Source organism: Mastomys coucha, unplaced genomic scaffold (assembly GCF_008632895.1).
Source record: "Mastomys coucha isolate ucsf_1 unplaced genomic scaffold, UCSF_Mcou_1 pScaffold3, whole genome shotgun sequence".
Taxonomy (NCBI): domain Eukaryota; kingdom Metazoa; phylum Chordata; class Mammalia; order Rodentia; family Muridae; genus Mastomys; species Mastomys coucha.
Window position 1 is genome coordinate 60,305,200 of NW_022196909.1, and position 13,950 is coordinate 60,319,149.

At 48.6% G+C, this 13,950-nt stretch overlaps 1 protein-coding gene across 1 annotated transcript; it reads left to right on the plus strand.

Moving 5' to 3' along the window:
* Nucleotides 1-27: 27 nt before the first annotated feature.
* Mrpl14 (mitochondrial ribosomal protein L14) lies at nucleotides 28-11,745 on the plus strand. The gene is made up of 3 exons (XM_031346858.1): nucleotides 28-159; nucleotides 8,979-9,107; nucleotides 11,289-11,745. Exons 2-3 carry the CDS (start codon nucleotides 9,037-9,039, stop codon nucleotides 11,653-11,655), a joined length of 438 nt encoding a protein of 145 aa, XP_031202718.1. The 5' UTR covers nucleotides 28-159; nucleotides 8,979-9,036; the 3' UTR covers nucleotides 11,656-11,745.
* Nucleotides 11,746-13,950: the final 2,205 nt, after the last annotated feature.

A 13,950-nucleotide genomic window follows, 5' to 3' on the forward strand; every position in this document is an offset into this window, starting at 1 on the left:
GGGAGGGGCGGGGCGGGGCTCCCGTGGGGCACGCCCCCACACCGCACACGTAGAAAGTGCGCGCGCACTCAGTGAGCGCCGCTGGCGCGCAGGCGCGGCGCACGGGGCGGGGCCTCGCGAGCGGGGTCCGAGGCGGGAGATTCCCAGGCGGTCAACGCGGTACGGTGGGGGTTCGGGAGTGGGGATCCCTCGCTCTTCTCCGGGTTTCTCCTCTGCAGTGGGGGAGGCGCTGTCGGGGAGGGGTGAGCACAGGCCATACTGGGAACCCAGAGTCAAGTGAGAAGGGTTCTCAGCCTTCTCAAGGCCTCAGATCTGGACCCCCCTCTTGCCTTCTCTTTGCCAAGGGCTGCGGGGTCCGCGCCTCCCACGCGCCCCCACCCCCAGATGCGCTCACCTGCTTATCCAGGCTCGGGATGTAGATCCTTGGGGAATTGAGGCCGCAGTCTAGCCTGGGTTAAGTGGCTTCGGCCGGTTGCTCTGACGCGTCTCCTGCAGTTAGCTTTATCTGCTTCTCTCTAATGCTGGGTCTGGAGATGAGTTTGCTAGAAGCGTCTGTGGTGTAAAGAGGGAGTCCTTGCTTTCGCATCTGTCAGGCTGAATGACTCCTTTGGTCCAGGGGATTCCCTTTTTTCTCAGTTCACCAAAGACCTCACCTAGCAGGGGTGGGGAGGGGGAAGTTGAGACTGCGGAGATGGAGAGGCGGAACGCCCCTTTCCTGTATGTCACCACACACCACGAGCACAAAGACAGGGCAAACACCACCTGTTAAATTTCGAGGTCTTAAAGGGGACGGAGGAAATACTGCTTTCCAGTGTACGCAGTGAGTGAGCTTTACACGCTGAGGCGTTAAGGAACTGATTGTGTAGCGGTCACAAGGGCGGAGACGAAATCACCTTGGATTACTTGGGAAATGGTGGCACCCAGGGAGGGTCTTGCATCACGACTAGACGCTACCATCCCGGTCAGTGTGTCTGCTGTATGTGGATATTCAGCGGCTCGATTTTGTAGCTGGGGGGTTTGCAGCTGTAAGATTTGGTCTATTAAAGTGACTTTCAGACACTCCCATGAGTGGCTTGGTGTGTGTGTGTGTGTGTGTGTGTGTGTGTGTGTGTATGTTGCACCTATAGTAGGTGTTCTGTCTTGGAACACAAGAGCATGGGCAGTGTATTAGGTGTCTTATATTCTTTCTGTGTGTTGTAGAAAAGTTTGGGGAAATATTGATCTCTTGTACACCTCTTGCTTTCCTCAGCTTGAGTTTTCAGTTTAAATCCTCTGAAGATGCAGTTAGTAGTACTAGTAATGAGCAAATTGGAATTGGCCATCAGTGGGGCTTGCCTGTAATCCCAGTTGTAGGTGTTCAAGGCCATCCTTAGCTGCTTTGGGTGTGTAAGGCCGGTTTGAGATTACCTGACAGTATGTCTCAACAAATCAAACCAAACATACAAATGCCCCAACCTTGAGGATTTTGTTGGTGGTAAGGGAAAGAGGATGGAGGTGCGGCTATTGCTGTAGACTGCCTAGGGCTGTCACTCTAGACTGCCTAGTGGCAGGAGACTGGGTTTTGAGAAGCTGTATTGAGTAAACAGTTTTTGATGGGGCTGGATGGTAGTGGTGGCACAGAGTTCTCCAAAAACAAAATTAAGGACTTTTCATCGTCCAAGATTCTGGGAATATAACAGTGTGCCGCTTGAGAAAAGGACCCAGGAACCCATTTTTTTTTTAAATAGTAGAATTTCAGAAACATCTTCCAGTGATCTCCAGAAGTCCCCAAATCAGGTTACCAGGCCCTCCACTTCTGTCTTCTAGATACCTGTTATCAGTGCTGTTTGGCCTCAAAGTGAACTTTATTGTTTCAGGGAGTGGGTCATGTTAGTTTTCCACAAATACACACCCAAATAAGTACAATTATGTAAAAAGTCCCATAGTAAAGGCACATCTTAGAAGCCCTGTTGGTAAAGTGGATAACCTGTTTTATATAAAACATTATATAACAGATCCTTTTAAATTAAAAACTACTTTTATTTATTTAACTTTTCTGTGTTTTTTTGTTTGTATGTTTTGTTTTTGTTTTTTGAGCAGGGTTTCTCTGTGTACCCTGGTTGTCCTAAAACTCACTCTGTAGACCAGATTGGTCCCAAACTCAGAGATCCACCTGCCTCTGCCTCCCAAGTGCTGGGATTAATGCAAAAGTCCTTTAGAGATTGTCTTGATCTGCTCCCCTGTTGTGGATAGTGATGTCCACTGTCTCATGTGGACCTGCCCAAATGTATTTTTCCCATTGTTTATGTTACTTGGTTCTATGGGAGCTTTGGAAGGCCTCAAGAAGCCACGGTATAGTTCAGCCTGTATTTATTGGTTTGTCTGTTTATGTGAGTGAGACTCATGATCCTTCTGCCTCCGCCTCCAAAGTGCCTGGATTAAATGTGTGCACCACCCCACCCCACTTCAGTCTTCCATCTTAGAGGTTGAAGTTTTATCTGGTATAATTTTATAGGTATGTTGACAATTATAGTCAGTGTTCAAGAAAGGACTGTGATTTGGGGCTCACTGTGTTGTTCTGGGTCATAAAACGTGCAGGCCCAGAGGAGGTGTCAGTAGGGAAATAGGGTTGGAGGTCCCCTGTCAAAACACTCTTAAAAGCTGGGCAGTGTTGGCACATGCCTTTAATCCCAGCACTTAGGAGGCAGAGACAGACAGATTTCTGAGTTCGAGGCCAGCCTGGTCTACAGAGTGAGTTCCAAGACAGCCAGGGCTACACAGAGAAACCCTGTCTTGAAAAACCAAAACCAAAAACAAACAAACAAACAAAAAACCACCATTCTTAAAAAGCATGTATGTCCTTGGAAGATCAGGGAGCACTTGTCCCTGGAAGGTCAGGGAGCACTTTCTTGTGTCTCCTCTAAGCTGAGAAGACTTGGAGGACCGTATGATTTTTCTAGGGAGGAGGGGGAGCCTTGTGATGGAGGAGTGAGACAATCCTGCCCTGAGCTGTTTTAACTCTATAAACCAGAAGGATTCCCCGACCAGAGTGGTCTCTCCCCTAAAGGAAGCTAAAGCACTTTGATATGGAAGCAGCTTTACTCTTCCCAATGACCCCTGTTTGTCCACGATTTACTGAGACCTGGAGAAGTGGTTTAAAGGTCACAGATTTCTCAGAGAGGAGAGGCTGGTGCTGAGAGATGATGAGTCCTGCCAGTAGCATTTCCTCTTTGGTTCTAACCTTGCTGTCCTGCATTCCTCTGGCTACCTGACTTCTTATTCCTGGCTCCTTGTTACTGCCATAGAAAATCCTCATAGAAAGTTAAACATCAGATAAAAACTGTACACCAAGTTGAGAAAAGTTCAGTCGCAGCTGTCATAGAAATTGATCTTCATGTCATTAAAGGGAGCTCTGCTTTGCCTTGGGCTGTGCTGGGTATGGTTTATTATTATTATTATTATTATTATTATTATTATTATTATTATTGACAGGATCTTACTATGTAGCCCTGGCTAGCCTGGAATTCAATATGTAGACCAGGCTGGTCTTGAACTCACAGAGAGCCACTTGCCTCAGCCTCCCAAAACAGTCTCACGTAGCCCAGGCTGCTTTGAACTTGTATTTGGTTTTGGTGAAGTTTTTAGTGGGTAGAACTGCATTTGAACCATACCCCTGTCCTACAGAGTATGCTGGAGTAGGAACAAGTTTGAGTTCTGGTCTGGACTTGGTTGCCATATAACTGGGGTGGAGTGGCAAGCAGTTGGCACCATTTCTGATGTCATTCCTCCACCTGCAAAATGATGCAAGGCCTCACTGGGCCAGCTTCCTTCAGGCCCCAGGTGCCTGTTCTTTTTTTTTCTGTTTCCAGTGGAGCCAAAGGAATGAAATCATCAAAGACCGTCCTCTGGCAAGGATACTTTGAGAATAGCAACATGTTAGACTTGTGTGAGATTAAAGTATATACACAAAATAAACTGAAAGAGAAACAGAATGGGCTGGGAAATAGTAACAAGTGTTTAAGCAACAAATACTCTTATTTGTTGGCAAAATGAAGGGAAGGGTTCCTATGGAGGATGGTGGTCTTCAAAGTGGCCAGGCCTTAGCTTTTTTCTGTAGAATGAAGCTGGCTTAGGCTCCCCAGGCTAACTCTCCCTTGTTTCCTTGCTCCAGAGTGCCATGCTACCTTGTGTGTCTAGCTTGGAAACAATGTATAGGTCTCTGATGCTCATTGTACTGCTGAATTGTGTAGCGAAACACTTTGCTGGTTACTTTGTAACTGAAATTCAAAACTCAAGTAATACCTGCAAAAGATGGCTCAGCTAGGCAGCAGCATTCTTAGGCCAAGTGTGAGAACCTGAGTCTGATCCCCGGAACCAGGAAAAGTGGCAGGAGAGATCTGGCTCCACAGTGGCCTCTCCATGACGCACACACGGTAAGAAATATCCTCAAGTAACGGTGCCTTTTTCCCCCCACAAAGCCAAGGGTAGGCGCTTCCTTGATTGTTCTTCTAACCCTAAGTATGAAAGTAGCAAAAATCGGGCTGGAGAGGTGGCTTAGCAGTTAAGAGCACCGACTGCTCTTCCAGAGGTCCTGAGTTCAAATCCCAGCAACCATAAGGTAGCTCACAACCATCCGTAATGAGATCTGATGTCCTCTCCTGGGATGTCTGAAGACAGCTATAGTGTACTTACATATAATAAATAAATAAATCTTTAAGAAAAGAAAAGAAAGCAAAAATCCACTGGATCCTTCCAACAGGAAGGAAAACTAACTGAAAATGAACCCTCCAAAGCAGTGGTTCTCAGCCTTCCTAATGCTGTGTTCCTTCTGTTGTGGTGACCCACAACCATAACATTATTTTCATTGGTACTTCATAACTGTAGTTTGCTGTTGTTATGAATTGTAATGTAAATATCTGTGCTTTCCAATGGTCTTAGGCCACCCCTATGAAAAAAATCATTTGACTCCAGAGAGGTCCTGACCCATAGGTTGAAAACTACTGCTCTAAGACATCAGAACCCTGGATGCATGAAAAAGTCAAGCCAGGAATGCTGGTGCACGCCTTTAATACCAACACCTAGGAGGCAAAGGCAGGTGGATCTCTGAGTTCAAGGCCAGCCTTGTCTACAGAGCAAATTCCAGGATAGTCAAGGCTACACTGAGAAATCCTATCTTGGAAAAAAAAAACGAATAAGAAAGAAGCCAAACCACACAAGCCCACATGGACACTCTAGGCTCTATTTCACAGTCCCTTAGTGGTAGCCATGTGTCAATAGCTGCTCTCCACCCTAGAGCACTAACTAAGCAGGGCAGGTAGTGGTCCTTCCCCCATGGAACATGCATCCCAGTGGGATGTGTGTGGATGAGCCTAGTGCACACCTCACACTTTGAGATCCCTGCTCTCTATGCCTCTGCAGCATAATGGAATTTAACCAAGAGGGGAAAGGGGCATTAGATCATCTCTACCCTGCTCTTTGAAGGAAAGGTTGTGATTCACACTCTGAAATGGGAAGAGAATGCTCAGAGTTGACCAGGAAGTCACATGAAAGGCCACCTCTGGCACTGGAATCTTCCTAGTAACCTGGCTCTGTCTAAATGAATGTCGTAGAAGAAATACTGAGGACCGTCTGGACAAACAAGGTTTAGAAAGAGACAGCATTCGGTGTGCCAGGGTCTTCCAAGCCTCAAAGCCTGTCTACAGGATGGACTCTTGCTAGCAGATAACACAAAGGCCTGTTAAGAGTTTCTTGAAGTCTCTTGCTGTCCCATAGCACACCCCTCCCCATCCGAAGCGGTTATTCAGTGATGTTCAGTGTTAACATTACACTGGGTCGTACTTCCAGGGCTTCGCAGACAAGGCATGGATGGGCTTCCCCAACCACTAGCGCCATCTTGGCACCAGGGGACCCGTAGAGGGGTTGGTTCCCTATGAAGTCCTGTGTCTCATCAGTGTGTGTGTGGGCATCTAACTTATTTATTGCTCTCCTACTGTTTCTGGGACCTGAGATCTTTTCCCAGTGTAGGAGAAGCAGGTGAGTGTCTGTGACTGTGCCTTCAGGCCACAGTAGTCTGTCTTTTCATTGCTGAGTTTTCTGCACTTGAGGTCAGAGGTCACAGTCAGTAAGGTCACAAGATACCTTAGAAACTGAAAGTAATTGAAGTTTTTTTCTTAAGAAAGTTAAAGCTGAACAGTGGTGATGTGCACCTTTAATCTCAGTGCTCCGAGGCAGAGACAGGCCCATCTCTGTGAGTTCTAGGACAGCCAGGGCTACATAGAGAAACCCTGTCACAAAAAGTTGAAGTCTTCTCTGTAGGAATGGCCTCTGTGCATGATGGTGGGGCACAAACTTCCTGCCTTCACAGTACCTTGGCCATTTGAGCTGTCTTAAGTTTCTGAATTTGGGGTAGTAAGTAGCAAGGAGTCTTGAGAGCCCAGTGCAGAGGTGATGTTCCTGTGACCCCAGGATCAACAATGTGGGCTGCACTCAATTCATCTTGAATAGCCAGGGAGTCCCTTTCCTCTGGGTGTGAGCCTGAGGGCCTGCTGGCATCAGAGGGCACAGCTTGGTTGGGGTTTGAGACATAGTCTGGCTGCCCATCAGAGATGTGGTGGGTTGTACCCTCTTTTAGCTATACATAGAACATGAGCCCCTTTACTCCCCACACCACAGATTGTCTTTAGATCTTAGATGGTGCCTGGGAAGTCACTGAGTGCTCTCCAGACATGGTCAAGGCACTGAGTGCAGTCCCAGCCCAGGACACAGCTAGGTTTCAACAAAACCCTAGGTCAGATTGAAAAGAGTGCTCGTCACCTGGTATCTCAAGCCCTTCAGCAGGTAGTGAGGTGTGTATGATCAAAACGGACATAGAATGTCAGTGTTTTGGTTTTTGAGGTCTATCTGTGGTCCCCTGGCTGTCCTGGAACTTGCTATGTAGACCAGGCTAGCCTCAAACTCTACCTGGGCTTCCTGAGTGCTGGGATTGAGGGCATGTGCCACACCTGGCAAATGTCAGTATTCTTGATGGAGCTAGAGTTTAAGAATTGTAGGGAAAAAAAAAGTCTAAAAAGAGGCCGGGCGGTGGTGGTGCAAGCCTTTAATCCCAGCACTTGGGAGGCAGAGGCAGGTGGATTTCTGAGTTTGAGGCCAGCCTGGTCTACAGAGTGAGTTCCAGGACAGCCAGGGCTATACAGAGAAATCTTGTCTCGAAAAAACAAAAAACAAACAAACAAACAAAAAGAGGGACCCAACAACTCAAAGCCTGGAGGTGCAGAGGTCCTGAGGCTGGGGCTCGTTGTGAGGTTCAATGTAGATCACTAAAAGTCTCTGTATGTCAGTTTCCTCATCTATGAAATGAGACAGGAAGAAGAGAGCTGATAGGTATGCCGTGGGTGCGCAGTCTGGGCTGGGTCCCCTGCATTGCTCATGCCTGTGCTCACAGCTAGATGGCTTGCACAGGATCTTAGTAAAGCTGGGCTCATCTGTTCAGGGCTCGGGTTGCCTGGGCTAGCTGCTGTGTGCTTCAGGTTGTTTTCAGATTGTAGAGTAGCCCAACACTTCATGGGAGTCCTGAGGAGAGCACTGAGGTGCTGGGATTTGCGGAAGCACCAAGTGACTGGCGTTTGTGGAATGCTCCCATGTGGAAGTGAGTGGTGAATTCTCCCCGCCACCTTTATTAAACAGTCTTAACTGTGGCGCCTTGAAGCCTCACTAAGCAAAGCTGTGTGTAAATACTCCAGTGCACAGGCATGGCTCTGCCGGGCTCTCCAGCGGTGCCCTCTGCAGCTAGGCACCTGGATGGAAGAGATGGCCTGCTGACAGCTGGGATCCCTGCTTGGGTGGTATCCTTTACCATGCTGCAGAGCTGTTCATGCCCTGCAGGACCTTTAAACTCACAAGAGCGTGTGTGTGTGTGTGTGTGTGTGTGTGTGTGTGTGTGTGTGTGTATAAACTTGTGCAAGGGAGCAACAGAGCCAAGTTCTGTGAACTGGACTCCTGACTCCTAGATGCTGTCGCTCTGTTTCCTGCCTGTGGATGTTTCCCCATGCTGTGGCGGAGATTCACCCAAATATAGACTTTGGTCAGTGCCTTGACAAGGGTGGCTTTGGCCCTACTTTGCCGACCTTGGGCTCTACAGGTGTCCTGGCATTCGTATTTGGGGGAAGGGTGACACGTGACCTGCAGCTTAGGAAGCTGCTCAGATCATCAACATTTTCACCCCACTTCAGTGCTAGGGACTGAACCCGGGGCGTGTGCAAGTACCCTACCACTGAGCTATATTCTCAACCCTTTAAGAAATTATTTATTTTTGTTTCATGCACACTAATTAGTATTTACCTACCTACATATGTGCCTGGTGCCCAAGGAGGCCAGAAGGTCCCCTGCAAGAACAGCTTAACTTAACCACTGAGCCATCTCTCCAGCCCCATGTTTTCTTTTGTCTTTACTAATTTCTTTGAGTCAGGGTCTCATGTAGCTCGGGCTGGCCTGGAACTCACCATAGCTCACAGGTCTTGAACTTTTCGTTCTCCAGCCTAGGCCTTCCACAAGCTGGGATTGGGGGTGAGCCGCCATACCTGCTTTAATACTTTCTAATACATGAACTCACTCTCCTGTCCAGCCAGGTGTGGAATGTGGATCCCCCAACCCAGAATACTTGGGATTACAGATCTGTGCCTCTAGGCTTGGCTAATCTACTCTCTTCCTGGGTGCTGAACTGGCACACTTTCAAAAGGCACTGGTGTCAAGAAGGGAAATGGCATTCAATTTTGTGGCCCTCTTTGGAAGTTGTGGCTAACTTGGGTATGCCGATGGCCTCGTGTTTTCTGCTGCCCGGGGAAGCTGAGGGCAGCGGGCTGGCTGTTAGCACTGACCTGTGGGGAGTGTGACTCAGCAGAATTGGGAGCTGGGGTTCTGTCTGATCATCCGTGCCTCTTTCAGACACGAGATTCTTATTTAGTGACTAATGAACTTGTGCTACGGTGTCCTTTCCCACACAGGTCCCCAGAGCAAACAGTCTCTGCCCCCTTTCCTGCAGCTTTGCCGTCTTGGGATCCCATGGCTGTCCTCACTGGGCTCTGGGGCTCTGCCGCCCATGTCAGCAGAGCATTCAGCCAGCGCTGCTTCAGGTAACACTTAACATCTTGTTCTTAAGAAGTGTCCCTGGGTAAGCCTGCCACTCCGGTTGGATCCTGTGGTGACTAGAATGGATGAGGGAACTCCGAGAGCTTCCATGCGTGGTCAGCATGGGGGACGGGTTAGGGAAGGGAGGCCTGTGGTAGAAGCTGTTCATTTCCAGTATGCACATGTCCTGGTACACATGTGGAAGTGTGTGTGTGTGTGTGTGTGTGTGTGTGTGTGTGTGTGTGTGTATTTGGGCATGCACATGTCCTGGTATACTTGTGGAAGTCAGAGGACAACTTGCAGAAGTTGGTTCTCTCCACAGTGTGGTTTTCAGGGATCAAACTCAGGTTTTTGAGCTTGGTGGCAAGCGCCTCATCTGCTTAGCCGTCTTGCTGACCCCAAATTTTTTTAAGAATGAATTTTTTTTTTCATGACTGTAGACTGAAATCCATGGTTTCCAACCCTTTTTTTCTATTTTATCTTGATTTTTGTTGTTTTTGTTTGCTCTATACAATAGAGTTTTACTGTATAGCCGTTGCAAGCCTAGACATTTCCATGTAGACCTGGCTAACCATTTCCTACTTCTGCTTCTTGAGCACTGGGATCACAGATGAGTGCTATCAGCCATCTTTGTTACTTGTAATTTTGAGACAAGATCTCACCAAGTTTCCTAAGCTGACTTTGATCTCACCCTGGAGCCCACATGACCCAGGAACCTGCCATCTTCCTGCCTCAGTCTCCCATGTTGCCAGGATTGCATTCTTGGACCATGAAGCCCAGCAAAATTAACCTTTAATTACAACATTGTACAATTGTTGTCAGTTCATACTTCCTTACCAAGCCAAGATGGCCCCACCCCAGCCACATGCCCTCCCTTCTTCCTGCCGAGGTGAATGAGAATTGCTTCTTGTGCAGAAGTGTTCTCAAGGTAGGCCTCAAAAACATGCTGTGAAGCAGCTAACTCTAAGAAGACGAGATAGGCATGGGGAAAGTGGCTAAGCAGTGATGGTGGCAGCCACCAAGCCTGGTGACCTGCCCGAGTTCCATCCATAGTAGTGGAGGGAAAGTACCAACGCCTGTCCGTTGTCCTCTTACCATCTCATGCATGTGCATCAGTAGAGCCGATGGGGGAGGAAGGTGAGGGTTTCTAGAAGGGAAGTGGGTCCAGCCTGCCCAAGCCCCTAGGGTGTTCCTGGAGAGGCATTCACAGCAGAAGCAGCAGGACTGGAGTGGCTGGCAGAGTGGGGCAGGAGGTCAGTTGGGACCTCCTGAGTTTGCCATGTGTAGAGCATGAATTGAAAAGAGCTGTGCAGTGGAAAGTCAAGGCTAAGCAGAGAAGACACATGGCCTGGAGGTGGAGTCACTAGCTGGAACCGTGGGGTTAGGCATGCTGGGAAGAGGTGCTGGGAGGCCCTGGGACTATGCTAGAGAACCATCAGGACTGTGCTAGAGAACCATCAGGAGATGGAACTCCCACAGTGGCAAGACTGGGACCTGCTCCTGATACTTTTCTGTTTCTGAAGAGGAACGGGTTTGGAGGGCAGTGGTGCCACAAGACGTACTCCCATTCCCGGTGTTTGGAGGCTAAGGCAGGAGGTTCCCTTGGTCTCAGGAGTTTGGCAAGGTAGAAAACCCATCTCAAAAGCAAACGAAGCCCCCTTGCTGGTGTTAAGCAGTTGTTATCTTGACAGTTTCTAGTTTCTGCCATGTTATGTCAGGGATCCCTCAGAATAGAGTCTCCAGGTTCCCAGACTCTGAGAACAGGGAAGCAGTACCTGGGGAAGCAGGTTCTGCAGGTTGGCGGGGTGAGGCAGCCTGCGGAGCCGCCTTTAGCCCTTGACGTTCAGAAAGCAAAGGCTGGAGATGAAGTATGCCATCAAGTTTCCTGTCACAGAAAAAGACTGGAATCTTAACACCAATAGAAACTCTTGGCCTCAAGCCTGTGATCCTCCTGCCTCAGCCTCTCAAGTGCCAGGATTACAGGTGTTTGTCAGCAAACCATCAGAGAAGCTCTCCACTATAAGGAAGTGGGTAGTTAAGACTTCATAAGCCCTGACTTTTTGTTTTGGTTCCTGGGTCACTCTGTTCAGTGTCTACATGTATGTATATGCATATAGCTGACAGGTGCCTTCCTGCCCTCTCAGAGGCCCAGAGAGATCTCAGACTTATTTTTTCTCTCCCATTAGCACCTCTGGAAGCCTCAGGGCAATCCAGAAGATGACTCGGGTCCGTGTGGTGGACAATAGTGCCCTGGGCAACACGCCATACCATCGGCCTCCGAGATGCATCCACGTCTATAACAAGAGTGGAGTGGGCAAGGTGGGCGACCAGATCCTGCTGGCCATCAGGGGGCAGAAGAAGAAAGCCCTCATCGTGGGGCACTGCATGCCTGGGTCCCGAATGACTCCAAGGTTTGACTCCAACAACGTGGTCCTCATTGAGGACAATGGCAACCCCGTGGGGACTCGGATTAAAATCCCTATCCCCACCAGCCTTCGCAAGAAGGAAGGGGAGTATTCCAAGGTGCTGGCCATCGCTCAGAACTTTGTGTGAGCAGAGCGGCTCTGAGCTGAGCAACCATTCCCTCCACACTGGTGACAGTGGCCTGGAACAGAATAAATGTTTTAAGGTGTGTTTTCTTCCTGTGCTGTCTGAGCTGTGTCGTGAGGTGGGTAACTAAAGCAGTTGAATTCTCCCCAGACCCCAGGCATGCATGGCCTGGGCTTCTCTTACATCTGACAGCCTTGGGCGTGTGCAGTGACTGGACAGCTGTTTCTTTTCCCCTTGTCAATCTCCCTGATTTCTTTAATAGAATCTTATTAACTCACAAAGTCATTAATTTAAGATACTATGAGGTTAGAGAGATGGCTTGGTGGTTAAGAGCAATGGCTGCTCTTCTAGAGGAACCAGGTTCCATTCCTAGTAACCATGTGGTTGCTCACAACCTTCTGTAACTCCAGTTCTGATGGATCGATGCTCCCTTCTGGCCTTTGTAGAGACTGCATGCATGTGCTGCACAGATACATGCTGACAGAACATGCCTACACATGAAATAATAATAATAATAATAATAATAATAATAATAATAATATAATATATATATGTGTGTGTATATATATATATATATATATATATATATATATATATATATATATATATAAATTAAGAGAGGCTTGTGAGGGCGGTAGTCACAGGCTCTAGGTTCAGGCTGCCTGGGTGTGAGTCACAGCTCCTCCGTTGCCACCTCATGACATTGGGCAAATTGGTTTATTTTTCTGAGCATCATATCTCTACATGATATATGATGATGATGCCCATTTCGTGCAACTGATACAAAGATTAAAAGAGCCAGTGCCTATGAACCCAGAGCAGGCCCCCGGCAGCAGGAAGCGGTCAGTATTGGCTGTTTCTTGTATTGTGACTGTGCACATGTGCGCTCCAGGAGAGCGAAGGTGAGAGGAAGCAGGTATGACTCTCGTTCTCCTGGCATTTAGAATATTACAATGGAGCCCGTAAATTCCTCTAACAAGTGCTTATAATGAAGGCTTAGAACTTCCCAGAGTGCGGTCCCAGAGAAAGGGTTCCCTCAGCTGCAGTCTCAAAAGGCAATGTGACAGAAGCCCAAATGAGGGTTACTTAAAGGGCTGGGTGAGGTGTAAACTGGGAAGGGGCAAGAGGGAGCCTTCTGGCCATTGGGAGAGTGTTAGACTTAGCAGTTGCATGAGTATGTATATCTGTGAATAGTTAATGAGCTGTGCACTCATGTCCTTTTTAAAGGAATGGGAATTTGCTGGGGAGGAAAGAGCATGTGTGTACAGGACCTTTAACATGAGCCTTTGGGGCCACTTCAGATCCTGCTATACAAAGTCAAGAGAGGAGTGGACCTCCATTTACTCCTGGCTGCGGGGCCCAGGGAAGGAGGCTTATCTTATCCAAAGCCATCAAGATGTGAGTGATAGGGTGTTTAGGGAAGAGGAGGGGAGGCGGGTTGACTTTTCCTTGAGGGTTTGAAGAGGACAGAGGGCAATAGTGTAGGATGCCACCGTGGACTGTGGCATTCTCAGACGTAGGTGCTTGAAGAGATGGGATTGGCAGTAGGCTGATATGGAGGAGGCCAAAGATGAATCTGGAGTTCCTGGACTCACCCATGCAGAACAAAGAGCTTGGGTGCTGTTGGCCTGAGGATCTGAGAGAAAGGGTAGTAGATGGGTCAGTGGGTGTTCCTCCGAGGTGCCAGTCAGGTGTATAGTCTTAAGTTATAGCAGTAGTGTGCTGTGGAGAGATCCAGGTATGTGTGTATACCTGGGTTTAGGTGGGTCCCATTGCCAGTGAGGACAGTTCCAGAGGCTATGTGGGAAACCTGGGTCTCGGGCCAGGTCTCTGTCTTCCCCCTAGCATCCCCATCTTGAAATTTTACTGTTGCTGGAGTCTCTCTATCTTGACTGTGATCCTACAGGCTGCCATTTTGATTATCCGGTCCTCAAGGGCAGACCTTGGGGGGTGGAGGTGGAGGTGGAGGTGGGAGCTGCCAGCCTGAATACTAGGCGGCAGAAACTTAGCTTATGTCTCCAGCACATGCGGGTCTAGCTCCCAGGTCCCCTCTGGCTGAGATAGCTTCAAGGGATCCTGGGTATTTTGGGAGCATACTGGTGTCCCTCCTATGTGGCCCTCTGCAAAGCCTGGTGCAGTGTGTCTGCCGTAGTGGGCTATGGGGTGGGCCAGCTGCAGCAGAGCTCTCACCAGCACATGTCTGTTTTGCTAGCATGTTTACAGCCCTGGTGCTGGGGCTTAGTGGACTCTTAATTCCCTGCTGTCTTTGCAGCTTCAGGGAGGTGGACTGGCGGGGGG